Raw genomic sequence first — 27,927 nt, forward strand, 5'->3', positions numbered from 1 at the left:
GGATTAGAGCCTATTTAGGGGGGTTTTTTGGGATTCCCTAGTAAAGCAAACTGTCCCAAGACAGTAAACAATGAGGATTCAGCATTCAGGAGGTGATAGCCTGACAGATTTTACTTTCTGAAAACTCAAAGTGAGACTGATTGCATTAGCATGAACTTTGCCCAGTAAGTGTTTGTATTTGGGCCCATGTCAACAGAAATATGTCATGAGAAATAACAGCTGGATAAATTAGGCTCCAATAAAGTTAATTATTATTCTCATGTCAGTGTTTGTACCACGGGATCCACAGGACAATACATGCTAAGGCCTGACCTCAAACCTTCATAGTGATTGACAGCCTGAGGACAAGGAAGGATGGCACTTCATGGGCAAACCATGACCTCGATTTTATCCAGTTTAATGGATAAAACACTGGTTTAAGTTCCTGAGCTGTCACACAGCAGGTGACTTTGGAATGAACACTGAATACATGACTGGAGACATGCTCAGCATGGACAGGAATGAAGCCCACCAGCTCCAACTCTCACCTACAGCCACCACAGATCAGATAAAGTCAAGGCCCTCCACGTCCTTTCCTAACAACCCCCAGGGTCAGGGTGCCTGTTTTACAGGTCTCAACTGCACAAAGGTTTTAGCACATGGTTCACTAACTCAGGAGACTTGATCCTGTTTGATCTTTGATGATGCTATTAACACAGAAATGGCCAAACCCACACAATTCAGGCTCATTTTCCAGAGTCAAATCTTAATTTCTGATTATTAAAAAAATTAACACTGCAAAGGAAGACAGACCATGGTCCCCTAGTGGCACAAATCACCTCAACATAAAACAAACAAGATTATAAACCTCTCTCTGGGGAAGGAAAAAAAAAAGTACCCAAGTGCATGTTTCAGTTAATCTTTATCTTTTTCTCCATAAGTAAGCAAAGAGTTTACAGTGCAAGTTGATTTCCACAGAACAAGGATCAGACTCCAAACACCAAGAAACAAACAAAAAGGCTTCCAGAGGAACTCACAAAGAAACAAAGCAGAAAAGAGAGGACGGAAGAGATCATGAGAACCAGCAGATCCATGGGAGGGAAGAGGCAAAGCACATGGGACACGGGAGGCCCCGTTCCAGCTGTGAGGTGCGAGTGCCATACAATCAGTCTGGCCCCACCAAATCACATTCTTATATATGAGATTCTCCAAGTGAAACAGAGCCCTCACCCTGTTTACACCTGAACAGAGGTGGAGTCAGGATGGGAGTAGTGCTGGATGGCAAAGTGGGTTGGAGATGGGAGGCAGGTTGGGGAATAATCTCTATTTCACATATTTCTTATCCCTCAGAAAACAGTTCCAGTTTTATTTCACTTTCTACTAGCCTGGGACTCCATCCTCTTTCAGTGCCCAGAGGAGGAAACCACCTGACTACAGGCCAGTGGGAGCCAGCAGCACACTGGAGCAGCTCTCTGGGAGAAGATGGTCATGCTGTTAATCACTGCAGCTGTGAAGCTAAGGCCAGGGGTACAAGTCACAGAGTGTGTCACACTGTCCCTGTACTTAATGTGACAGACCTGTTTCCATGCAGTGATGCCACTGGGTCTAACCTGTAGCAAACAACTCATGGCCAGCAATCCTCCCAAGAGCCTGAATTAAAGAGCACCAAGGACTGTGCTTTGATGGAGGGAAAGGTCTCAGTTCATGACAGGACCCCTCAAATTTCACTGTCTAAAGACCACATGGGTCTAGGACAGCAGCCCCTCCCAGGAGAACATAAAATTTGATTCAAACCCCAGGGTGTCTCCACTCACCAATGTGTAACCCCATGATGTCGCCAAGCCAGCAACAGCAGATCTCCCACCAATTCCCATCCTGGCTTCCCCAAATTTATGCATGCTTGGGACCCAGTACATTCAAGATCCAATAACTTTGTCAATAAGCAAAATGCCCTGAAAAATTAAACTTTGCCTCAGCACTCTCCACTCCCTACTGACATGGAGATGCTTTTCCTCCTACAACTTCCAAATTCCTCCTACAACTTCCCTGAGTGCCTCCCTCAAACCCTTGCCTTAATAGTAGTGTGCAAAAGACCCTTCTGCTCCCTGCATTGCATCAGCCTGCCAGGCAAAGATGGAAGGATATGGTTCCTTTCAAACCCAGGTGACGGTGTCCTTTCAGCCAGGGGGAGAAAACTTAAAAGAGTTTAATAGTCAGGTCTCTTCTCCTTGCTCTCACCGAGCCAGTCCCTTCCTCCCTGTGTGCTCAGATGGATTGAACAGGGCTTTCAAAAGTAAGACAGGCTCCTTTGCAACAGCCCACCACGAAGGACAGGCTGCTGGGCCTGGAAGCCAAGGAAAAAATTCTGAGCCACATCAACAAAACTTCTCAAGCAGCTTTCAAGGAAAGGACTAGAGAGATTCAGAACCAAGACACAAAGTTTTCCTTCAACATCTTCTCCTTTCATTTAGGTGGGAAAGACCTCCCTCTATGCAACTGAGACACCAGGGAGACACCTGCAGCCAAAAGGGATGCCCTGGAAACTTTATGGAGCTCCATGGAAGTAACTGCAGCTTCCAAACCCTGTCTCCTGCAGGAATAGTAGCTTCTCCCTTTGCACCCAATTTACAGCTAGTCATTTTCAACTAAATGCTGATCCTGACCAGGGCAAGGACAGGGTCAGATCGGTTTCCAAACCACATCCAGAAGCAAAAGAGTAACAGAGGAGCTAAGAACAGTCTGATTTCTAGTGCAACCACAACAATGGACAATCCCTTAGGTATCTTTAACTCAAGGTTCATGGTGAAGGGTGAGGGAAGAGAAGTGAGCTGGGGGGAGGGATGTCCAAGCAGGTCCCGATTAAAGCTTTAAATGACAGGGAGGTAAATGAAGTGATTGTCCTTTTGGTCTCTCAGCTGGACGTGAAATGCAGGAATAGCTGTGATGGAGCAGCACGCCGCAGTCCTTAGATCCAGTGTATTTCTCTCAGTAGAGGTAAGTGCTTTCTTTAGACCCGTTGAATTTCAAACAGCTTAACATCTGTGTCATACCAGATCGGGGGATCCACATTCCTGAGAGAGAAAGACAAGAGCCACTTTACTCTCTGTGGCCAGTTACATAGAATTCAAATCTCACAGTCACGATTACAGGAGCTGGCTGCACAGTGTGCCTTCAGCTTTGCATAAAAGGAAATCACTGGTTGAGAAACAATGCACCTTACAGGGATGACAGTATCTACAACATTCCACAAAGCCAGAGCTTTGCATAAAAATCTCTGCACTAGACCCTCTGGGCAGCTTTTCTATTCCCTGCTGCTGCCAGCTCCCAAACAAGCAGCATTCCCAGAATAACCCCCTTCATGTCACCCACTCCAAGTTTTGGAGCAGCTGATTCACCCCAGTCTCTTCCTATCCAGTGAGTATGAGATAACCCAGGACTGTCGGAATGCATGCAATTCTCTCTGTAGGCTTCCCAAGTCTGGAAAAGGCCAAGCCAAGCTGCAGCCAGCTGGTTTACCTCAAATAAATAACTCCCCACATGTAGGTGCGGAACCACATGGCAGTGCCTGAGTTTGCCTGGTACTTGCGGATGAGGATGGGGTGAGGCACTGGCAGCAGCCCCACCAAGGTGCCATGCTGCAGGAACTTGAGGATCTCCGACTCATCCGTGAGACCCCTGCCAAGAAACAGACCAGGACTATCTTTAGCATGTCCCACAGACACCTCCGAAACTGCTGCAGCACAAAGGATCAGCCTAAACAAACAGATACTGTGCTGTGGCCAAGTAGAACACAGCCCTTGCCCTCTGTAAACAGAGTGGAGAAAGGGATCAGACAAACAACATGTTTGACAAGGAAAGTAACAACTCTGCTGAGCCCAGGATGCTTTCAAATAAACTTTACAAGGTTTCCCTTAGGGAAATTCCCTCCAAGCTCTGCCAACCTCATATTGCTCCTTAAATACCACACAGCCCTTCCTCTCCGAAATCTCCTTACTTGTCGATGCAAATCTTCTCCACCTGAGGGACCAGCACTTGTAAGAGCCGCATGATTGTCTGCAGAGGAAGCTTTGACTTCCAAGACATCACCTGTAGGTAGGAAAGCAGCAGGGAAATCAGTGTGCTGCATTAGCACGTTTTTACAGCTGTCTCCACAATCTCTGCAACAAATGAAGTTTACAATAATCACAAAGGTGGTGGGTGAACTGAGTGCACAGGAGCAATACAATAATTCCTGGAGCACTAGAATTATGAGGCATTCAATGAGACTAGTGGGGCATTGGTCTGAAACAGGTAAATAAAATTTTTCTTTGTAGATGTCAGTTCTGGATTAAAGTTCGGGAGCTTTGACCTCAAGTGCCTATGAGGAAATGCTGCTCTGGGAGAGCCCCTGATGGCAGGGAAGGGGCAGGGAGTGTGAGGCATTTCTGCCACAACTCTTTCTCATTATTTATTTCCTCTGTCCAGATGCCCTTACCCAATCAGGAGTTGGAGTCCACTGTCCACTGGAGGATGCACTAGAGAGACGCCTTCGATCCCGTCGGGAATGTGATGCCTCCTATCAATAAGCATTATTTTTAACAAATAAAAACAAATGCATGCAAATCCCACTTAAGAGTAAGAAATTTTCTGCTGATATTCTCCCCAGATTTTCTAGACTGCTACTAGGAAAGACAGCTCAGCCTGATCCTAGAACATGTCAAACTCACCCAACCTTCTTTCACCAAACCCATGTGCTCTGACCCACAGAGTGGCAATATTTGATGAAGTTGGAGAACCCTGTGTAAGGTCATGGCTCCAGTCACCACTATTGACACTCTGCTCAAACAATCCACTGTGGCAGAGTTAAAACAGGACTGACAAGAGACTGTTCGGGCATGCTTCTTTCTTTTTGGCACAGAGATTAAATAGCTAAAGGCCATAGATTTTTCAGAGATACTGAGTATCTCTGGGATTTTTTGTGTTTATTCCGGAGTATCTTAAAGAGCATTTTCCAAGGGTAGGCTCCCAGCAACTCCTAACGAATAACTCTTGCCTCTTGAGAACAACACACTCAACCTGGCTTTCCATATTCATGGTGGGAAGGAGGGAAGAAAATAACCCTCTAAATTCACTGTCGATTTCTGCACAAGGTGAAAACAGAGAGGCCATTTCCTTTAGCAACGATTCCTGACCATTTACTGCTGCAGCCTAGAGCTGACTTTTCTACAAAACAAATGGGCACAGCACTTCCTTCCAATAGCCATCCCGTGCCTTCACATGCATGGACTCATTCACTCATCACCTTCACAACCAGAAACAGCCAGCCTGGGGTAGGGCTGTGCCAGTGCTTTTCCGGCTGGGGAACAGCTCGAGCCAGCTGCTGGACACAGATGGAAAGACTCATGATTATGTTTCATGGGCTGCTGGAAGAAGAAAACCTTCCACAAGTTCTCAGCCAAGATCTTACTTAATGACAACATAAATAATTGTGTGCTTTAGATGTCTTACTGGCCACAGGCCTTCACAAGATACTAGGCAGGGCCAGGAAGGATAACATTGATCCTGGGGTATTTGGGAATTCTGTACATTCCAATTTATTCAAACACACTCTGAGGGCTGCACCTCAGCCCAGCCTTCATGGGAACACATTGTTCACAGCACCAGCAAGCTAGAAGATTCTGGTAGAGCTCTCCATCCCAAGGGAGATGGAAAAGAACCAGCAGTAAGAACCTGAGTTGAAAACATCAGGATCAGGAGGTTTCATGGACATCCTCTGGGAATTCTGCACTCACTCCTCTGTCATAGTCTTCACGTTGGAGAAAGCTCACTCAAGTGCCCCAGCTCTTGTCATAGCGTAAACATGAAACACCCAAGATGATGCAACAGCCCTTGTGAACCACGTTGTGTCCCAGCACACTGCACGTGTGCACACTGCCTTTAGTGCGACGCCCTGCTTCAACGGGCCAACAGACCTCTTCTTCTAACCCTCATTTTTGTTCACTTCACACCTAGACCTTCCCTGCACACCAGTGTCTGCCTTACCCCACTCCAGGGCTCCCCATCACTCAAGGCTGCAGGTGGGTTCCCCTCTGGTGACAGCTGGGAAGCCTCAGGCTCCAGTGAACGCATGGTCCCGTCCTCTGATACCTGGGACTTCTCTGTGAGCTTGTCAATCCCTGTGATCAAAAGAGGAAAAGCTCGGTAACACAAATTAATTAAATATGTTTAAAAGCAGAGGGCTCTTCTCTGCCCCACTATGTGCAGACATCCTGTGTCTCTGCTGATATTGGAAAAGCTCTCCTTTCAACAGGAGAAGCAAGATTTAGCTTTGATTTCACAACCCCAAAGGAGTTTTTCTCTACAAAAATGCTCCCTGAGAAGGAGGAACACAGGTTCACACGGATAGAGTTAACCTGAGGCAACAGGTCAAGATTAGGACAAATGGTCATGTGGACACTAAGTCTGAGAGGACAGAAACTCAAGGCAGTTTGTTTGTGATCAGCTTGGGCCAACTGATGTGAAACTCAGACTGAAAGCAGTTAAGTTATTCACAAATGTAAACTCGTAATCTCTCCACACCCAGTGAAAGGGTGAGTCCACACCGTATCTCACAGAGAAAACAAACTTCTCTCTTGTCCCAAAGGTAAACTAAAGCTCACCTGGAGTAGCCACCAGACTGGTCTTCAGTGTCCCTGGTTCAGCAGGGGCAGCAGGACGTGACCCTTCCATGGAGACCCCATCCTGGGAGTTGGTGCGAGAAATGGGTTCAGGGGTTTTCTTCTTGCGCTGCAGCCCCTTCTGGATGGACTGGGAGTCCGTGGGCAGGTTGGCCAGCTGGTGAAAGACATTGCGCTTGCGGATAACAGCATAGACCAAATTGGAGTTCCCTGGGAATCACAGCAACAAAACGAACAGAGAACTAAGGCTCAAAGAGCTCTGCCAACCCAGCACAGCTCGCTGGGTACACAAAGCCTGACTGCTCCCACCTACAAAGGCAGTGGCACAGGGAAGAAAGGGAAGAGCTCAATATCATCTTATCTGTTACAAAGGAGTTCAGAAAATTCAGTGAAACCCTTCCTAGGCTAGAAAGCTGACAAGAAATGGCTTGGCGAGGGATATTCAAACAGCTGAGAAGAAAAAGGACAGTTTAAACCATGTATTAGCATCTATTTAGGAAGAACGGGTTACTAGCCAAGGTTCAACGTTTTTCCATTTTCAAAAGAACTCACAAAATAAATCAAGACGTTTAATTTGAGGAGACACAGGTTTGAAACAGCAAAGCCAAAAGGCCAGAATTCTTAGTGCCTAGTAAGAATCTAGTACTGCCAAAATGGCACAGAACAGAATGAAACCATCCTCTAATATAAAACACAAATTACATCCATGGTTTTGGATTTGGAAATTGCCATGTACAAGACTCCCATCAGGGAAGAATGGCCATTCTCAATTTGCAAGTTTAAAGCAAAACACTAAATTTTGACCAGGTTTAGGGGCCTTACTTTATTATTTATTAGGTAAAAGACTGTCATGCTATAAAGAGGGAAAGTTATTTCCTGGAAAGTAGCAAATATCAGAACTTTCTTTGGATGAAGTGGTTTGGTCTTCAGCCCCAGAGACCTGCCAAAGCAGAACTGAGAGCCACTTGAAAGTTGTTTTGTCCTGTCACCTACACTGCTGAGCAACATGAGCAGTTTCACAGCAACATCCAGCCAGTCCCAACTTACATGTTACACACTCACTTTGTGTTTCTTCTCCTCTCTTCTGCAGGAGGGCTGAGGTATTAATGCTGATAATTAGATGCCATCTCATTTTGCTCTAACCAAATCTGCCTGGGCCAGGACTCAATGCTGATTATCAACTAACACAGCTTCTCAGTCCTATGTAGCTGATTTCCATACTTCTCACCTCCTCTCATCTCCTTGGATTTCCTCTGAAATTCCATCTGACATTCTCTTGGACTAAGTGCAAACCCACTAAATAAAGCAATCTATTACCATCAAACTGGTACTGAATGATGTTGTTGAAAACTTCCAGCAAGAAGAAAACAAGATGGTGGTTCTGGACAGCAGAGAATAGGAACCAGGTGGTGGAAAAAGCCTCCAAAAGATGCAGTAACTTGTTAGCAGCCACCATGGAGAGAGACTTCAGGTATGGAGACACTGTGGAAGGCAAACAAATGAAAACTAGAAAAAGAAGCAAGGTGTATTTATTCTCAAAAATATCACTAAAAACGTTCCTTTTATGACCTTCCCACCCTTGCACTTCAGAGAAAGCCTCATGGAATAGCTGAGCCAAACAGTTCCACAGAAACATTTCCAAATACAAAGCAAATGAAACAGAGGTATTGCCTAGTAAAAGGAAGCATTGCTACTTTTGGAGGTTTTTGTTTAGCCTTACACTAACAACAGGATCTCTGCTGTACCTCCTAAAAAGCTTCACAACTGTAGCCATCTGGGCACTCACCGAGGGAAGCACTGCCACCGTGAGGAGGTGGCACTCCCTGCTGGAAAGGGACAATACTGCTAACTACCCTCACCGGGCCAGCTAGCAAATGTCCTGTTGCCACCCCAGGGGAGCTCCAGGACTCTGCTGTCCCTCCACCTGCCCCATCTGAGCATGCAGGCAGATCTTATCTGCACTGGCCCCTCCAGCACAGGCTGGAAAGGATAAGTTTCCAGCAGCAGGCACTGGCCAGTGTTAGGGAACACAGGTAGGGGCACAGGAAAGGGAGTGAGAGCACTGTGGGCTGTGGTTTCTCCCCAGACAGTGCTCACCGTTCACAACGATGGTGAGCAGGCAGTCAAAGAGGGGCTGCAGCCGCTGGTGCCCGCTGGTGATGATCTTGTGAAAGACCTGTGGAAGGAAGGAGCTCTTGAGCAAAGCAGCACCTTACTGGAAGCAAACCAACCAACCTCTCAACCAAAACCAGTGCCACCCCCACACTAATCGCTTCCTGACACCATTCCTTCCTAGGCAGGGCCCTGCACACTCCACAATTACACAGGTGGGGAAGACTGCTCTCACTACAGACTCGCACTCCAGGAGTACAAGCTTTCATTTACAAAGAATCCTTTGGGAATGTGATTAGGGCCCTATAACAATGCAAACAGAAACTGACTGTGAGCTGTTCCACAATGAATGTTCAGGCAGCTTGGGACAAAACTAAACCACCAGGAAGTAAGAGACACCTTAGAGAGACCTCCAACAGACTTTGACTCTGAACCCTTATGACAGCTGCTTGAAATGCCACAGAACTAATAATTTTACATCTGATTTAAGTGCTAACTTCTAACTCAAATGTTTGTTCTATTTTTAACTATATCCTCAGACATGGAAAGATTCAAGTGCCTTGTAACCAGTTCAGACATTTGTAATCTTGCCCTTCCCACCTCTAGCTGGCATGTCTGCAGAGAAGTCTTAGGCATAACTAAAATGAAGAGATGATCCGAGATTAACGGAATGCAAGAGCAAAACACAGTGTCAAGAGCAGTTATGGTGGGCAGGTTTCTTCCTGCTCCTTTTAATAGGAATCTCCTCTTGGAGATTCATCAGATCCTGCTGAAAGATTCTTCTCTGGCAAATGAGAACATGACAGAAGGGAAGCACCTGAGGCTCATATTGCAAAGCATACAGCTGCTCATAGTCAGTGTTGTGGGCAGACTGAAAAGTCAATGAAACTTGCTGCAACCCAAAGCTGTAGGGCTGAGCTTGGTATCACTGTTGTCCACATTGACAGATGTGCTCCACACACCTCTGGTTGCCTGGGACAGAGACAGATCTTCCCTACCAACAGTGAAATCTAGTAGAGGGCATGCACCCACCCCCTAATGACAGCAGTGCAGCACCGTGAGGAGTCCTGTTCTTTGGGACCATATCATGCAGATGGAACTGCATCTCATGTACATGCACCCTGCCAGACACATCACCTCAGGTTAACAGTGTGCATCCTACACACTTCCTAGCTAGTCAGTGGACTTCCAGTCTAGGGAGGGCAAGCATATTGAAGGAAGACAATTATTTGTGGAGCTAGGAGAGTTCAAGAAGTGCTGGAGCCATACTCACTATGATGAGCAGATCTGCATGTGTCCCTGTGAAGACAGGGATATCCATAGGCACTCGTACAGAATACGGCTTGTTCAGTCGCACCCCAAAGTTACGCTCCCCACTGAGGAGCAGGAGAATAAAGACCCCAATGTGCATCAAACCCACTCGTGCTGCAAGGAGAGAAAAAAAACAGAAAAACATGTCACATGCTGAGGGGCAGTGAGGAGAGAGGAGAAACACAATGGGACTGATAAAAACCTGCACAGACAAAACCATCCTGATAAGGGACATCACACACAGTGCTCCCTCCATTGCCAGTACCAGCGTCCTTCTGAGCACATCTGTGTTAAGTCTTATCAGTGCTAAGTCTTGGATGCTTTTCTTCGTTATATTCTTAATGTAAAGTCATCATTATAGTAGGGAAGATCTGACTACTTCATTACACAATAATAGAGTCATGCCTGACTTACTCCCATGGCAAGAGCACATTGCTCTTTTTTCCCCTCTTCACTGGATCAGGGACACAGTTTTCAACACGAGGACTCAAAATGTTAACACCTACTAAGGAAAGATCTCCTTTCCCTATATTGCAGGATAGGCTGTGTCCTGCTTCTAGCCTCTTACAAACATTAAAACCCAATTAACTGGACAACTCCAGTCCATGTCTGTAGAAGGTCAAGAATATGCACTCAAGATGCTGTCAAGTGGTAGGAAGGAAGCATCTCAAAAACATTATAGCTCAACTGTCAAGCACAAATCGTTCCAAATATTGAAAATAACCAACTTACACTGGTCTGCTCTGGCATCATTGAGAAAATACAAGATTGGGACAAGAATGTCCAGAACATCACTGCTCTTCAGCACAAAGAAGAGGAATTTCTGGAAGAAAGGGGAGGATTTCAGACAATCATAAGCATATACTCTGCACCATCCACAGGACTTGGGACAGACAGTCTCAAGCTAATCAATCTGTCAAGAACATTAGAAAGGCTGGTGTATGCACTGTGTCATAATAACTCTACAAATAACACTGGAGTTGATAATACCTACTGCAGAACCTGCTTCCAGCACAGACCTTTAGTAGCTGCAGCCTCCCTCCCAGGCTGCCCCTAAAGCCAGACCCCCAGTCCCTGCATCAGTGGGGCTGATGACCACAGCACCCCAGAGCCACTGCCAACCACCCACCACAGCCCTTCACCAGGGCTTGGTCCAGCCACAGCCACAGCAGCCAAGCTGGGGGGAAGCTCAGCAAGAAGCAGATTCACACCTTGTTGAAGTCACAGAGTTTCCAGAAGAGGACAAGGAGTTCCTGATGGAATTGTATCTTCTTGGCAGAGTTTGGCAGGTAGGTCTGGACCAGCGGGTTTGATAACAAGCGAGCCACTCCTTTCAGGATGAACTGGAAATCCTGCCAAGAGATCAGGAAAGAGACTGTGGTGGGCCCAGGGCTAATGCAATCAGCATGAAATCAAACAGGGCACAGTGCAGGATGGGAACATGTTACCTCCTCCCGGTGTATCCTCGAGAGGTAATTCACAAACAGATTGTCTGGTCCAGGAGGCTGCATTCAAAGAAAAGAAGGGAAATTATTACTGGCAACAACGTCTCTCACTTCAGCTTTCTGCTCTGAATGATCCAGCTTTAAATGCAAGGAAACAAGAGCACTGCATGGAATAGTAAAGTCAGGGGCTTTTCCCTTACATGCTCCTGATTCAAGTCAGTGACCAAAATCGTGTATTTTGGCCATGTATAGGTTTTTAGTGACTACAGGACTGAAGTGGGATTGGAACAGAGAGAGCAGACTGCAAGGGGAGTAGCACTGCTGGCTCATACTGCTCAACACTCAATACAAGCTGCTGTGAGAGGACCCCAGTGAGTTCAGGAGAGCAGCAAATACAGATTCCAGGGTCACTCACATCCACATCATCCATGGCTGTGCCAGTGGTTGTGCCATCCACAGTGGGACTTGAACTGGTGGAGCTGTCATAATCCAAGGTGACAATCAGCACCTGGGCCGCCTCCTCCACCAGTGGCTCACGGTAGTCGGAGAAAAGCAGGTGATTGTAAGGAATCCCATAACCCACGGGGTCGTAGGCACAGACGACATTCAGGAGTGAGGTGAAGAGTGGGAGTGCATGTCTGAGGAGGAGAAAATGCTCTCAGAAGGCAGCAGCAGGAAATAAAGGCAGTGTCTTGGAGAGGGACAGGCATATCTCTCCCCAGGAGTCTGGGGCCATGAAAATACCCAATCATCTTCTCTAACCTGTGACAGCAGTCCATGACTGAGCAGCCCAGACCCCAGAGCACACACTCCAGCTCCCAGCTGGCCTCCTGGACTACAGCTGAGAGGGGAGGGGCGGTGAAAAAGGTCCTGTGGGCTCCCAGAGGAGTCTTGTGCAAAATGTGAATATGGGAAAGGACCTCAAAGCTCTCTAGCCTCTGGAAAGACAAAACTAAATCTCTTCAGCCTCTAGCTGGGTTTGTGCACCCCTAGGGTGAGTGAGTGCCACCCGAGGAGCTGGAAGTCCCAGAGGTACAATGTCACTAGAGGGCGGCATTCATCCGCCGCCAACACCACATGCCCTTCCCAAGGGAACAGGGTCTACAGCAGGGAACGGACCTGCCATTTCCCACAGGGCATGGATCAATCCTGCAGCAAACTCCAGTGGGCACCGTGCTCAGACTCTCCTTTTGCTGCTGAGGAACACTTCTCACTAAGCAGATATACTAATGAGGTGTACATGAGACAGGGACGAAGTAGAAGTACAGCCCCTGGATGTTGGAGGTAACAAGTCCTATGGTTCCCCAAAATACTCCATGGAACAGATTTGAAGGTATTTCTCCCCTTGGCACCCAGGCCCCCCACCCTCTATCCTCACCTGTTCTCTGTAGAGCAGAAAAACTGTACCCAGGGGTTGGTGTTGCTGCTGTCTGAGGAGGGAGGCAGGTACATGGCCTCAGAGAAACAGGTCAGCAGCAGCTTCAGCAGCTCTGTCCTGGAAGGAGAAGTAAAGGACTGGAGCCATTCAGGAGCAGGGACTGGGCATAAGAGGCACAATCACCACGACAACATGTAAGGAAGGCTCAGCCCCATCTAGAAAGTCCTTCTGAGAGAGAGCTAAGCCCATTTCATTTCCTAAGCCATACTGCTGTCACTGCACACAGCTCAGCAGAATTGCTGCCTTACAAAAAAGAAATCCAGTACAGAGCTCCTTGGCATTTCCAGAACAGCAGTGTTTACTCAGTTCCTGCTGCAGACAGTCCGACTCCCATTTTGTATTACAAAAAGCTATTCAAAAGGTCAGCTGGGTTTTTTCCTGTGCTGCCAGGCCTGTTATCTCAGAAAGAAGCAAGTAGAAAGCTCCTTGGGAATCATGGATACTCGAGGAGGCAAAGAGAGCTCATTTCCCCCAGATCTCCCTCTCCTGAACCCAGTTTCTTTCCATTCTGCCTTGGCAGAAGCTCTTACCTATTCAAGTCATGGATGTAGTTGGGCTGTGGAGAATGAGCAAAGCCCACTCCTGCCTCCCAGATGTACTCACAGCTGTCAATGGAGTGGATATCTTCTGCTGTGTCCTGTGGGAGAAATAAGAGGTTGAATCACAGAAGGCAGGAGCCAGAACTGGCAGCAGTGGTGGTATATCCAAGGCAGTTCAGCCCCTCTCTCTAGGAAATAACAGCAGAGAAACATCCTGACAGTTGAACTGTACAGAAGCTCCACCTCAGGCCCCTGATAAAGCAGGTGCTGATGTCTTCAAAGAGCTCAGCCTTTGCAAGCAAGGGATAAAACACAGAGATACAAGTACTGTGCATGATGGAGGGAGCCCACACTTCCAGCCATAATTTTAGGGCTGATTTCAGTGAGAATATGGGTCAGTCCTGTGTCTCCTTTGCCCATTCTCTCACAGTTCTTCCTCTTTACTCAGTGGTACTTCAGCCAACATCCACCAGGACCTGTATCTCTGGGGTCACATACTGCTCTGCCATGAACATGAGGAGGTGGTACCCATTTCTCTGCTCTTAAGCTACAGTCAGGCCAAGCTCAGAGAGGGAAAGTCAGCTCAGCAAAAACTACAGAGGCCGCAGGCAGCAAGGAACATAAATCATTCACAATCTCAGTGTCTAATTCCAGTGGCCCAGAACCCTGAAAAACCAGTCTGGCTGCCGGCAAAGGAAAAATCGCAGGTGCAAGTGGTGGGGGGAGGCTCTCCCAGGAAAACCCATTGTCACCCTGACTTGTGCAATCGATCCCAGGTGACAGCACTAGACACCAAGTCCATCTGTTTCAGCACCACTTACTCATAGCCCACGGGTAACTCTGATCCAGTCTTGCCCCTTAAGCCCCAAGTGACAGATTTCTACTCTCTCTCTACTACTCAGAAACCCCAAGCAATCAATTCAGTACTCAGATTTGTCAAGGAACTTTGCAGCCATCAAACACACCATGGTTTAGCATGCTCATCTTCAGTTTGCATCAGATCTACTCCAAAAAGGAGCACTGTTTGTTTTGTTTATAGACTGAACCTACAGAAAACACAAGAGTCACTGGCAGGGAGAAAGAAGGCGGGAGATGCACCACAATCTGTTCTCTGTTCTTAGCACACCTAGTAGGAGATCCTTTCTCCAGGAAATCCCTCTGAAGTACTGACAGTCATCATAAGGATCAGAACAGCTGCTTCCTGCACCAAACTGCCAGAGGAAGGAACAAGGTGCTAAAGGTCTCTGCTCTGCTGGCAACAACAGAAGAGCAACTGTTTGCCAGCACAACCACCTTTTCCTGAGGGCTGAGGTGTAGTGTGGGGGTAGTTGCCAGCCACTCCATTTGAGACTCATCCCCAGAACATCTGTTTTAAAAGGCACAAACACTATACCATGAACCCAAAATGATGATCAATATTACTCACTGTGGGCTCAAGCTCAGCAAACCTGTATTTTCCTCCCTGCAGGCTTGCAGAAAGCTGCTGGGCTTTCCCAATTGCCCTCCACCATGCAGCTAATCTGCCTGTATGCAATCTCATGATTCAACTTTCAACTCACCACTGTGCTCCTCCGGTGGCTCTGCACAGTGAAGTCGGGGCAGAAGAGCAGATCTGTGACAGCAAGGAGCAACGACTCGGCCAGTGGCCGGGCATTTTCATCATCTTCATCTCCCTGAAGTGACAAACACAAGAGCACTGTCAGTTCAGGTGAGCAAAGAGCACACAGTAACACCAGCATGCCACAGCACAAGGAGATACACTCCCCAAAAATACACAGAGAGGCAAGAGATTACACAGGAATAGGAGGGAACAAAAGGAACAAAAACCCAGACAGTACAGGAAAGAAATTTCCCCCAGGATGGTGATGACTAAACAGGAACAGCTTTTTAATGACAGCAAACTGAGCAGACAAAGGCCTGGAGATGTGAGGGAAAAAGAAGAGTAGCACTGGGTACACCTTGCCACACGGCTTGGCTTCTCGAAGACAAAAGGAAAGGGAAGCACTGACAGAGAAGAGGGGTTTACATTCATGAAGAAGGGGGATTTGGACAGTGCACAGACACAGCAATAGGGAGAAGCCAACCAGCAGCAATAAAACCCCTCAAAGTTCTTCTGCATGGGCTGCCCTGAACTGGAGGTGACATAACAGGGTGAAGGCTGTGTGCATTAGGCAAGGAGCTGCCCCAGTCTGCCACAGCAGAGCAAGCATGACAGCAGAGAGGATTGTGCCATCTCCAGCATTCAAAGAAATCTCTCCAAGCACACATGGTTACTCCTCTGCAGCCGTTGCCACGGGAAACCTTGCCAGATCCTGCCTGTCAAAGAGCATCCTGCTTGGGAGGCCTTCCCACCACACACCGGTGCTGGAGGGAAAGGCAGAGAGCAGGAATGGCAGGAGCTTATCTACCTCAGCCAGGCCTCTGTCAGCCTGAGCACAACACACAGCCCTTCAATCACAGCAGGCAGCTATGGAGATAATGGTCTGTGTGGCTCTGAATCTGTCTCAGTGACAGCAGGGAGGATATCACAAACAGAGCCCAGATGTAAGAATAGGCACAGAGAGGATGGATGGAGCCAGCAAAGATGCTTTGGCTTGTGCTCACAGGCAAGAGCACAAGAGGTGAAATGACAACCATTAGGGTCCAAGGGGATTTCTTTTCCAAGAGTGATTTTTGCTAAGAGGATCTCAACTGCCACAAAAAATGTCCCTGCAGGCTGCAGGTACCAACTACAGCCATTCAAAATGGTGACACACAACAAACCAGTAGATCTCAACACAATACAGACTCCCATAGAGGAGGGAGGAGCCATGGCTCTAAGGAGCTCTGCCATCCATCACTTCATCATAAAGCAGGTCAAGGATAATCACAGATATTTACTAAGAGTCTAGGCATACCATCATCTTCAGTTCCCAGAGAGAAATCAACCACCAGACAGTAAAGCTGTTGTCCCAGGTTATATGTGATCCTAGTTTCCCTAACACCTCAGGGCTGTATTTGTTATCCCAGCCTTAAAGGTTAAATGACTGAGCACACTGAACCACAACAGCTCCACCCACACTCAGGAGGGTTCCCTAACACAGCACATGTAGACTGGGTTGGATCACCTTGGGGTGACCCCAGCACTCTGAGGCTGAGAAACTCTCTTCTAGCTGCTGAACAAACTGGAAAAACAGGAGTAACACCAGCCTGGCTGGATCAGAGCACCAGGCATCCCTACATGTTCCTTCCCAAAACAAGTTCCTCCATTGTTAAGCCTCTCCAGCACTCCCTGGCCCCTGCAGGGATGAAAGGATGGAGAACCACCACCCTCCCAACCACACAAATCATAAAGCAGGACTAGCAGACTTCCCTTTTCACCACCCAGAACTTCCTTTTGACATGCCCTCAGAAAAAGCAGATTAGAGGTGATGGACAGAGACAGCAAGAGGTGCCAGTTTACACTGTACCAACCACTGCCAACCCTTCGTAACTGTCCCCAAAGACAACGCACTGCACTTAGAAGAACCACATTCCTCAGTACAGCCACACTGACCTGCAGATGAGAAACTTGTAGGGGAGGACTCTCTATGCACAGAGCAGCTGCTGAGGGACCAAGCAGGCAAATACATACTCCTGAAATAACTCAGCTGTGCTCTCAGTGCTGCTATTCCTCCTATTTACAGAAGATCCCAAAGCACTCTCACTCCATTCCTCTGATAGATGCAAAAGAGCATCATTGTGTTTGCTCTCCAGACAGAGAAATGTGGGGAGGCTGAGATACTCCCCAGGGTTATGCACATCACTGACAGCCAAAAACAGAACCACTCTTTAACTGCTCTTCCTTAGCTGATGGCTTCATCTCCCAGGTTAGGCCCCCAGCTAAAACTGTGTCACTCAGCTCATAAGCAGGGTATTCAGACAGGACACCAAGAGCTTCTCTGGCACTGTTCACTTTAAATGTGACATTGTAAAATCAGTGCAAACAACACCCTGTTGCATTTTGATTTGAAACTTAAATCAACTGTAATTAACAGAACAAGGACATTTCAGTCTAAGAAAGTCATACAGCCTTCAGAACAGCTCTCATATTCATTAAGTCATACTTCCAGTTGTACTGGAGAAGCTCTTCCTCACATATCAGTACTCTCCTACAGCTACACACACAAGCGAAACATTCAAAGATGCAGCGAGAACCAAAGGAAAGGAAAGAATTTACAAAGTGCCACCTAATTTCGGACCACACAGAAATAACTGGAATAAAACTGCCCCCAAATACACAGAGTGTCTCCTCACTGCAGCCTCCCCATCACCCTCCAGAAAGAGTAAGTGACAAGTGACAGACCCCTCCTCGGCCAGCCCCAGGGACAGTTGACCAGAAGAAACCTCTCCAGTCTGGATCCTCGAAGATGTAAGGCAGGATACGGGTGAGAAGCCGACAGCAGTTCAAGACAATTTGTCTCTCCTTCTCCGTGTGGCAGCCACTCTCTGCTCCCTGCACCAGCTTCTCCACAGCCTGAAGGAAACAAAACCAAGGAAGGCAGCATTAGCCTCAGCACAAGTTAGGCAAGAGCTAGGTAGGGCTGTCCTGCTAGTGATACCCTCACACAGACTTATAAGCAGTTCTTGGAAGTCCATTTTGTCTCAGTTTAATAGCACTGTTGCTGTTTGAAACTCTGTAAAAAACAGGGTTAATGATTTTAAAAAGACCTTTCTGAATTTCTGCTGTTCCACTGCAAGAGACCTCAAAGGGCTAATGCACACAGCACACATGTGGTGCCGTGTGAGACAGACAGCCAAAGCACCAGAAGGCTCCTTCCAGCATTGCTCCATGACACCATCAGTGAAAAGGGCAGGTGAGATTAATCAGCTGCAGCAAGTACCCGAGATCCAGGCAGGAAGGACCAAGGCAGCAGCACCACGCTGCACCACGTGAGGTGCTAGCAGGGGACTATCACACAGAAACACATTGTGACCATTCTGTCTGCCTGATTACAGCAGGGACCTCTCCTGACTCAGGAGGTGAGAGCTGAGCTGCTGCCTGTGTTATGTGTATGGATACAGCCTCCAGCAGCATCTGTCAAGGTTCTGCTGCAGAAGAGGGTGGCAGTACAGGTTTCCCCACTGCCCCTGTGAAGAGGACTGCTGCTCTGGAAAGAGCTTCTGGGCTGAGACACTGCGGCCCATCCAGAGGCCACTGCAACTGCCAGTGGAGTGTCACTGGGCTTTTCAGAATAGATGTGGGTCTCACCAGGCAGCAACCACAGCCACAGGAGGCAGTGACAGGAGATTTTACCCACAGATAGAAAAAAGCAGTCTCTTCCCTCCATGACTGCACCCATTTGCTCTTACTCTCTGATCCCAAGGGGAAACAGAGGGGAAATGAAAGCCAAAACATTTAACAAGGATTCACCTTGCTGCTTTTTAATTCATGAGGTCATGTGCCTCTTCTTATTTTCATGGCAGACTGCCTGGGTCACTGACTCTGCCAGCCTGCGTCACTGCATTAATGGGTATTAAGTGCTGTTTGTACCAGCCTGTCACACACTAACTGAGCTGAACACTTTTTTCAGGCACACTTATGACTGTACAGCCTGAATCTCCAACCATGACTGTAAATGACATTTCTGCACAAACACACAGCATTGCTAAGTCCAGTGGCACATTGCACATGGCACAGGTCAGGGCTCTCAGTCTGGCAAAAGCACTGCTGGGGCCTTGTGGGCTCCTATGACACTGATATCCCAAGATATACAGCTCATGGATAAACAGTCCTGCAGTCACCAGGCCTACCAACACACCAGTTTCCAGTAGGTAGAAGAGACCATATTTTAGTCTTGGTTTTGGAAGAAAGAAGACACAGAGTCAAAGGGGTTATAGATCTCCTAAGCCCTTCTCTGCTCCCAAATTGCTCAATGCCAGAAGCCAATACCAGGGAAAAAAAACCATTGTATTTTTCCTCAGGTTCATATTTTTTCTCAAGTATCCACTACATGCACCTGTCTACAATTCACAGTCAGAGGTACCTTCACTATGATTCAGTAAGTTTCAATCAACATATTGTAGAGGAGGAAAGAAAAACAGGATGGCAGCAACTATTTAAAACTGGAAAAATGCCATTCCAAACATTTCAACTACAAATTCAAGGCTACTCTTGGCATGGCTCAAATCAGGAGCATTGTTAACACCTGCACTTTTCCAGGCAGGGTAAGTCTCAGGCTGTTGCTCACCAGCTTGACAATTTGCCAAACCTGGCAGGGTAGGAAATGCTGTTCAGTGTCCCTGTACTCCATACAAGGATGTTACAACACCAGAAGCAGCACCAGGAATGTTCTGTTATCACAGCAAAAGGCAGAAAAGTCTTAAGATCTTCCTCGAACTTTATCCAGGCATTTGTGCAGTGACAGTCTGCACAACCCTCTGGGGTCTCTCAGCTTGAAGCCAGACTGGTGCATGGTGAGGTACAATTAGGTGCAGACAAGGAACATGTGGCTTCAGCCTCACCACAATTATGCAGCCTTGCTACAAAGACCCCTGAGAAAGAAGCAGTTTATAGAGCAGGGAAGACACAAGAGTTCAGAGGGAAACACAGCAAGGGGACAAGAGGAACAAAGCTCCAAACTGATCAAATGCCAGCTATGGTCTGTGCTAACCTACTAGAGGAAGGGTTGAGAATTACCCTCAGGAGGAGACAGGGACAATCAAGCACATTGGGTGTCACAAGGTACCTGTTATCCCTTGGAAACCAGAGTGCTGTCGATCCCGGGGCACCCCGGCTAGCACAGCTCTAAGGAGTAAAACACCACCAAACTTACCTTGTAACACAAAGTTGCTAAATTTGAAGGCGACTCTTCTCTCACTGCTCGGATCTCTGCAGCTGGTACAAGGGCAAAGACATCCTGCACTGAAGTGGCTGTGTCTGCCCAGAACTGGTCCCAAAAGGCATCATCCGTGGCCTCCACAGGCTGTGGAGAGACAAACGTGTTCACAGATACACAACTACCAGTCCATAAGATCCAATCATCAGCAATTATGCCTAGCTTGGGAAGGGGATAAGGCAAGAAGAGGTTCAATAAAACATAGTAGCTAGCACTGGTTTTAAACATCAGCCTGTTTCCAGGGCTTTGGATGGTTTATCTCCCAAAACGAGCATTCCTTCAGACATACAAGAAACTTCATGTTTGTCTACAACTGCTGCAAGTAATCCAAGATTTTCACCACTGCACGTGGGCCAGATTGTCTTTGTACATTCTGCCACTTCAGAGAAAGTCAAGGAAGCCCTGAGTGTGCACTGGAATTACTTCTGTTGTAACCAAAACCTCGAGGAAGCAATCACAGACATCTCATTAGGGCATGAACAGACCCACAGAACTGACACACCCACCTCAAAGCACTAACAGATAAAACGCAATTGATCTTTCAGAATCAAATATTTATAGAGAACTGGACTCAGTGCAGCCAGTCATTGCCAAGGCTTTGTTCTTAAAAAGCACTAAGTGTGCCATTCAAAGAGAAAATGGAAGGAGGAGACCAAAAAACCCAATCCATTTCAAACCTGCGGTTTCAGAAGCTCAGCCTCCAAGCCAGTCCTGGGAACAGACCTCTTACCACTACATTTTCTGCTAATACTGCCAAGAGATAGACACTGCCAAACACAGCTGGGAGTGCTCATCCCACCCTGGGGTCCAGCCACAGGGGTGGGATAAAGACATGCCTGTTTATGACAAGCAGTGTGAAAGAGACGGATCCGTGACTGCAGTCAGAAGAGGAAAATGTGAGCTTTCCCACGAGTTTCAAGCAGCCATTGTGTGGGCATGCTTGGCAGGTCAGAAGAGCTGCTCACCTGAGCAGCCCCAGCGCCTGGCCTGGGGCAAGGAGGAGCCTCCCACCAGCTCCAAAGCAAACAGTAGTGCTCACCTAAGTGATACACACTCAGCACCACCGGATGGGTCTTGCATGTCAGATATGAAAGGGGCAAAAACATGACTGTGTTTAATTCAAACAACTCCTGCCCACTCCCAGATCTGCTGTAGAAGGCAGAAAACTTGCCAAGCTCTATGCTGTGTCTAAATGCAGCTCAGATGGCACTCATGGGAGAGCAGGTCATTCACAACTCTGGGACAGAGAAGTGCTGCATTGCCCTGTTTGCTGTCACCTCCTGAACTAACAGCCCCAGCTCACGGGCATGTGATGTGTCACCACCACCGAAGGCCAAAAAGTGAGAGGGGCCAGCTACCCCAGACTTGTACAGCAGGTTACTGCCCTGCAGCTCTTTGCCTTAATGCTTCAGTGCTGCTGGTCATAGTCATGCAATGAACCAGCCCAAGCAACTCCCCAGCCTTTAAAAACAAAACCAGAAAAAACCCCATGTGTGCTCAGACATCTTATTAAGCTCAGCCCTAGTGCTGAAAACCTAATTTTATCACCTGGACACATCTTACCAAAGTAAGATCCCACCAAACCTCTTCCCAAAGGAAGAGCAACTTTTCCTAAATGGTTCAAGATCACAGCTCCTCAGAGGGGATCTGTAGGAACGACCCAACCCAGTATTCACAGCCTGACTTCCAGCTGAGCATGTGAAGGATCTGAGCTCTTTGTAACCTGGACGTGAAACGCTTAAATGGAAGGAAAGCTATTTTGCACATCTCATCTCTAATTGTTCTCCTCAAAAAGAGGCAGGTATTTGGAAATCTGACCCATGTCATGCATGAATTACCCTACAAATCCTACACCCCATTTCAAACCACATACCTCATGCAGAACTGCCACATGTACATCCTGGCTGCCTGCCACGGCCACTCCCACTGACAACAGCAAGCAGAAATTGCTGCTAATTGGGCATCATGCATAAATAATGCCTTCACTCTCCTCTGGAGGGGAAGGAGAAAACCATTTCCCTCCAGTAGACACCGATCCCCTCACCTCCCACTAGCCTGAGGCCTCCTCAGAGGTAGAACACAACCACTGTTTTACAGATGGCAGCACAACACGGACTGAGGAACTCTGACTGCAGTCCCTTGGAGTAGGGAAGCACAGGGGGGATTCCCTGAGCTGCAACATTGGATGTAGAGCAACATTCATGTCTCAGCTGCCATCTTGGCAACCAGATTACGCTAAAACACCGGTTCCTTGCATTTTTAACAGCTGCAGCTAATCAGCTCTTAATCAACAAAAGGTATCCCATGTACAATCCTGGGGCATGGATTCAGTACTGAGTCACTCACATCCCCACTGCCCCCCTGTTTTAATTACCAGCCTAGCATCATGAAGCTATTCAAACACATAATATTCATCTCCTTGATAGAACATTACTGGCTGTTTTTAAGCTACTTGTACTCTGCATGTAGCATCTCTGGGGATCTAAATATCCATTTCCTCAGCTGAGCTCACCCAACAGACTGTATACAGCCCCACAGAGGAGAAAAACACAGAGATCTAGATCAGCCTTGTTCACCAGCCAGGAATATCTTCATTTGGAAATGTCAAGATTTAGGTACATGTGTTGGTACAGCACACACTGCAGTCACAAATCCCAGAGCATCCCTAGCTTTGGCAGTGCTTAAGCCAGAGAGCTCACAAGGAGCTGAATCCTCAGCACAGGTAAGAAAGAGCCTAATGTTCCTTCAGCACAGTGCAGACAACCAGCTTTGCACCAGCAGAGCAATGAGAGTAAGAATTGAAGAATCAGTAGCTCGACTCTACTCTGGAAACACAACTGGCACATCTGGAGAGCAAAGGAACTTCCTGACCCACACACATCTCACAACAGAGGCAGCTGAAGGTACAGAGCTGACTGGAAGAGAGACTGATGCCCAAACCAAGCTCCACACCAAAGGGGTGAGGTAACTGTAGAGCAGAGTGCTGCTGAGGACACAGATCCGAGGTGATGCGACAGAGCAGACAAGGAGAGAGACTTCTGCCTTCAGAAAAGACCTCCCACCTGCACACCAGCCAAACAAAGGTAAAACCGGTCATTCTGGACACCTCCATTCTTTGTTTTCTACTAGTTGTAAATGTTGTGTTTCAGGTTCTTTGAAGCACACCACACACACACATATTGCAGGAGTTAGGAAAGGAAGACACTTCATTCAACAGGCTCATGCCAGTAACTGAGCAGAGAATCACAGCCTGAGCAGGCAATCCCCAGACAAACAGGATACCTCACAGGAAACAGGAAAGCAGTGACAGCCTGACCATGTCCTAAAAACAGGAAAAGCTCTCAAGGCACAGTCTCCCCTATTTGTTACTGTCCTCAGCCTGACACCAGCACCACCTTCACTTTCTCTTTTAGACACAGCTCCTCACAAACTTGGGCTGTGTGTGTGTGTTTGTACCTCCTCCAGCCAAGAGCTCTCTGTACTTACAACTTAAATCAAATGTCTATTCCTAACAATTCCTCCAACAGGCCCCCACAGGAGGGCTGTCCTAAAACCAATCCTAAGGTTGCTGCAGACCATCAGCAGGGAACCAAGGGACAAGCAGCCATTAGCTTTGCTCAGTGTGTTCTCTTTTTGCTTCTTGCCAACACACCAACTAAGCATCCTACCAGCCAAGGTGGCAATTTTTTGGAGCAGGGGCTCTCCTTTTTCTCGGGCTCAACAGCAGAGCAAGTCCCTCATCCCTGCCCCGTACTGCACAAGCTCAGGTGATACCTTACAGCAGTTGCTCCTTTCACTCCAAATGTGGCTAATGTGGTGTGTAATGACCATTCACACAGCACCTGATTGAGCTTTACATCAAGTAACCCTGCAGGGCCAGGGATTGGTTTGAGGCAATTCACACATCTTTGTAGCACCTGTTTGTGAGCCACTGTGAATAAAGGAAAGCCTGTGGACAGACTTATCCAAAATATAAATAACTCATAAGACTTTATCCCTCCTGCCAAGGACAGCACCTCTACACAGGATTCAGAGCAAAAATAATTTCTTTCTATAGGATCTTTGCAGCCAGCAGTGCAGAATCAATGAGAATTCAAGTCTTCCACCAGTTCTCTGCTCTCACAGCAGAGACAGTGTGGCAAAGCAAACTGGAAAATGGGATTTGTAGAAGCCTGGCAGAAAAAGCCCAGGACAAGTCAGCTGTGTGAAGTGTTAGTTACAGCTTTGCTTTTGATCAACCTGAGACTCTTGGACAGCTGAGTCAAGCTTGAACTCTTTAAGAAATGGTCTGCCAGGGACCAACCTTTCCCCAAGCACAAGCTGTGCTTTTATCAGACTCAAGCTAACAGCCCACTGTACTCCTGGACTTCCACACCAGGGAAAAGGAAAGGATTGGGGTTTGTCTCTCATGTTTGATTCTTTCTGTCACTTTAAAAGCAGAGGCACAGCTCCCATTAAAATCTAACAAGTTAGTAGACAAGATCAAAATTTCTTGTCTTCCGGCTGGTTGCTGTCAGGAACCCCAGCTGACTGGGAAAAGAAAAGGTGGTTCCTCAGCAGTTAAAGCTCCCAGACCAGCTCCCTGCAGCTGACCAGCCCTGAAAACTGTCATATCCACAATCCATGTTTCCCTTCATCTGTTAAATAGGCTGCACCTTTATGGGCAATTTGGGAGGGCTCACAAATTCTCTATTATGAAGCACATCTGGTTTATTATCAAAGGGATGGGCCCTACCAGTATAATGTGTGCAGTGTAATGTAATATATACATATAATATAAAAATCCTAAAGACCGTTTCTCCATGTGTGACTATAAATATACATCTGTGGCGTAAGTTAATTTCTTCCTTCTGGTATACTGCCCTTTTTAATCACTGAAATAATTCTAAAGTGTTTTGTCTTTTTTAATACTCTTACACCTTCAGAGTTTCTCTTTGGCAGTTAAAAAAATCAATTAAGTAAATTCCATTTGCATCCAGACTTGGTTCCACTTTCAAGTTCTGGGCTCCACATGTGCTGTAAGCACTCAAGTGTTGTTATGTTCCTTACAGATTTATTTAATTTTTTTAAATGCTCACATGTGAACACTTGTTTTTTAATTAAGAAAAGCCTGGAGATTATAAAAACTTATTTTTAAGAAAAAAAACCAAACAACTTCTATGACAATTCTACACCTTCACCAATGAGCGAACAGTGACTTCTGCTCAACCACTTCCTCCCACCAGAGCCTTAGGAGCAACTCACAGTGCATTCTGAGCTCAGAGTTCCAATAGCTTGGAAGGATTTGGCTCTGTCCATTATTGCAGCCTGCTTTTGGATCCAGGATCTCATGGAGCAGGAGGGTTTGCTGCTGGTAAGAGATGAGAAGGCTCCAGGAGAGCCCCGTCACGCGTTCTGCACAAGCAAACACTGGTGCCCTTCTACAGAATGTAAATATGGGAGCGCCAACACCCCACCCTTTTCCTCATGTAGTCAGTCTCACCTAGACCACAGACACGTGAAATGAATCCAGCCAAGAATGAAGCTTTTTTCCTTCCTTTTTAGTCCGGGCCCCACTGAACCTTCTCCCCTTTCACAGGTCAATAAACCAGGGGAGGAGAGTGCTCTCACCTGGGCTGCTGATCCAAGGGATTGCCTCATACAGGATTTTCTTTGTGAACAGCAAACTGGGCAGAGCCCTACAATCTACCACCCCCCAAACTCACTTTATAAGCACATGTCCCCATGAAGGAAGGACAGCTCAAAGCAGAGTATACTCTGAACCATTTAGCACACAGAAGAGACTTTGGAAGACTCCCTTAAGACATTAATTCCCCCACTTCTCTGTTTACCCACATTCACAACTAGTGCTTTTTAAGAATGTATTCACAAAAGCCATTCTTTAACAATGCAGATAAATGTGATACTGTTTTAGAAAGTATAAACATGTTTTTTCCAGGCTCTTCCACAGCCTTACCCATCTATAATTCAATTCCAAGTGGTAGCCTCTGTCTCTTGAGTTTTCACAGATTTTCTCCTACCACCCTTTACTCTTTTGCATCCGTACCCTTTTCTTGTGAATTCATTCCCCATCATTAGCCATCTTTCTGCCATTATCCCCACGTTTTCTTAACAGCTGTTACTGCCTTACTTCTAAAGGTGGATCATAACAGCTGTTCTCCACTGTAGCTCAGAAGAACCTGAGATGTGACTTCTAAATAGCAAAAAATCCCTCTGCTCCATAGACAGAAGGACAGGCTTCTACTTTTCTGCCAGTATGCTGCTGCTACTGGGCACTTCACTTAAAACAAATATTAAGCAAGCTCCCAGGACAGGCAGAACATATGTTAGACCTCTAGGCAGCAACTCTCCCTTTCACACAGCCCTGACTTTCACTTAACTCCTTCTCCTCCTCAGCCTGCAGAAATAAAGCATTATTTCACAGGCCACAGATGGAAACCTCTGCTGCAAACAGCACAGTTGCCCAAAAGCCTATTCCATCAGCTCTTACCTAAAAACAGGGCAAGGTTCTCCACCCATTGTGCACGGGGGTGGGGGAAAGGATACAGAAAAGGGAGCAGCGGCAAACCGTGTGATGTAAACCCGCAAGCTGAATACATTAGGAGCTGTGGACATCCCTTATGACAGCAGCGTCTGCTCCCTTAGCACAAGAAGCTGTTGAGCACGGCACAAGACATCACCAGCGGCGGTGACAGGGCCCGGCCAGGTGTGACGGCTGCCCCGGGGAGCAGCCGTGCACAGACGGTGACACGGTGACACGGTGACACGGCGATGGGCGCAGCCCGCCCGCAGTCCCCTCGGCCTTCGGGCACGGCCTCTCCGCGAGGGCCCGGCCCAGGCCGGCCGTGACTGCAGCCCCGGCGCCGCGGGTGCTCCGCAGCCCCAGCCCCGCGGGCGCTCAGCGGCCCCGGCCCCGCGGCTCCTCAGCGGCCCCGGCCCCGCGGCTCCTCAGCGGCCCCGGCCCCGCGGGCGCTCAGCGGCCCCGGCCCCGCGGCTCCTCAGCGGCCCCGGCCCCGCGGGCGCTCAGCGGCCCCGGCCCCGCGGCTCCTCAGCGGCCCCGGCCCCGCGGGCGCTCAGCGGCCCCGGCCCCGCGGCTCCTCAGCGGCCCCGGCCCCGCGGGCGCTCAGCGGCCCCGGCCCCGCGGCTCCTCAGCGGCCCCGGCCCGCGGGCGCTCAGCGGCCCCGGCCCCGCGGGCGCTCAGCGGCCCCGGCCCCCGCGGGCGCTCAGCGGCCCCGGCCCCCCGGGCCCGGGACCCGCCCGGGACCGCGCACGGGAGCGCGGGCGGCGCCTCGGGCAGGGCCGGGGCCGAGCGGCCCCTCAGGGCGGCGGCTCCCGAAATGGCGCGGCCCCCTCGCCCCCCGCCCGAGATGGCGGCCCTCACCTGCGTCTTGGTGGTGAGCTGGATCACCGCCTTCCTGAAGTTGAGCTTGGAGTCGGCGCTGCCCATGGTGCGGCCCGGCTGCGGGCAGGGCCGGGCAGGGCTGTCCCTCACGCCGCCGCTCCTCGGGCCGCCGCTGACGCCATCCCCGTCCCCGCGGCGGCGGCTCCCGCGGCTCGCTCCCGGCCTCCTCCTGTCAAACTGGGGCTCGC

The 27,927-nt window shown here is 48.3% G+C and overlaps 1 protein-coding gene across 1 annotated transcript; it reads right to left on the reverse strand.

The window, feature by feature from the left end:
* Nucleotides 1-884: 884 nt before the first annotated feature.
* On the reverse strand, nucleotides 885-27,885 carry HID1 (HID1 domain containing). Its single transcript, XM_066331958.1, has 19 exons — nucleotides 27,719-27,885; nucleotides 20,275-20,424; nucleotides 17,805-17,975; nucleotides 15,040-15,153; nucleotides 13,472-13,578; nucleotides 12,882-12,998; nucleotides 11,919-12,141; nucleotides 11,507-11,563; nucleotides 11,270-11,410; nucleotides 10,791-10,881; nucleotides 10,021-10,172; nucleotides 8,733-8,811; nucleotides 7,953-8,117; nucleotides 6,618-6,845; nucleotides 6,001-6,134; nucleotides 4,454-4,534; nucleotides 3,974-4,065; nucleotides 3,496-3,654; nucleotides 885-3,050 (listed from the first exon to the last, which is right to left on the reverse strand). Exons 1-19 carry the CDS (start codon nucleotides 27,782-27,784, stop codon nucleotides 2,987-2,989), a joined length of 2,391 nt encoding a protein of 796 aa, XP_066188055.1. The 5' UTR covers nucleotides 27,785-27,885; the 3' UTR covers nucleotides 885-2,986.
* Nucleotides 27,886-27,927: the final 42 nt, after the last annotated feature.

This window comes from Sylvia atricapilla, chromosome 18 (genome assembly GCF_009819655.1).
Source record: "Sylvia atricapilla isolate bSylAtr1 chromosome 18, bSylAtr1.pri, whole genome shotgun sequence".
Classification (NCBI taxonomy): Eukaryota; Metazoa; Chordata; class Aves; order Passeriformes; family Sylviidae; genus Sylvia; species Sylvia atricapilla.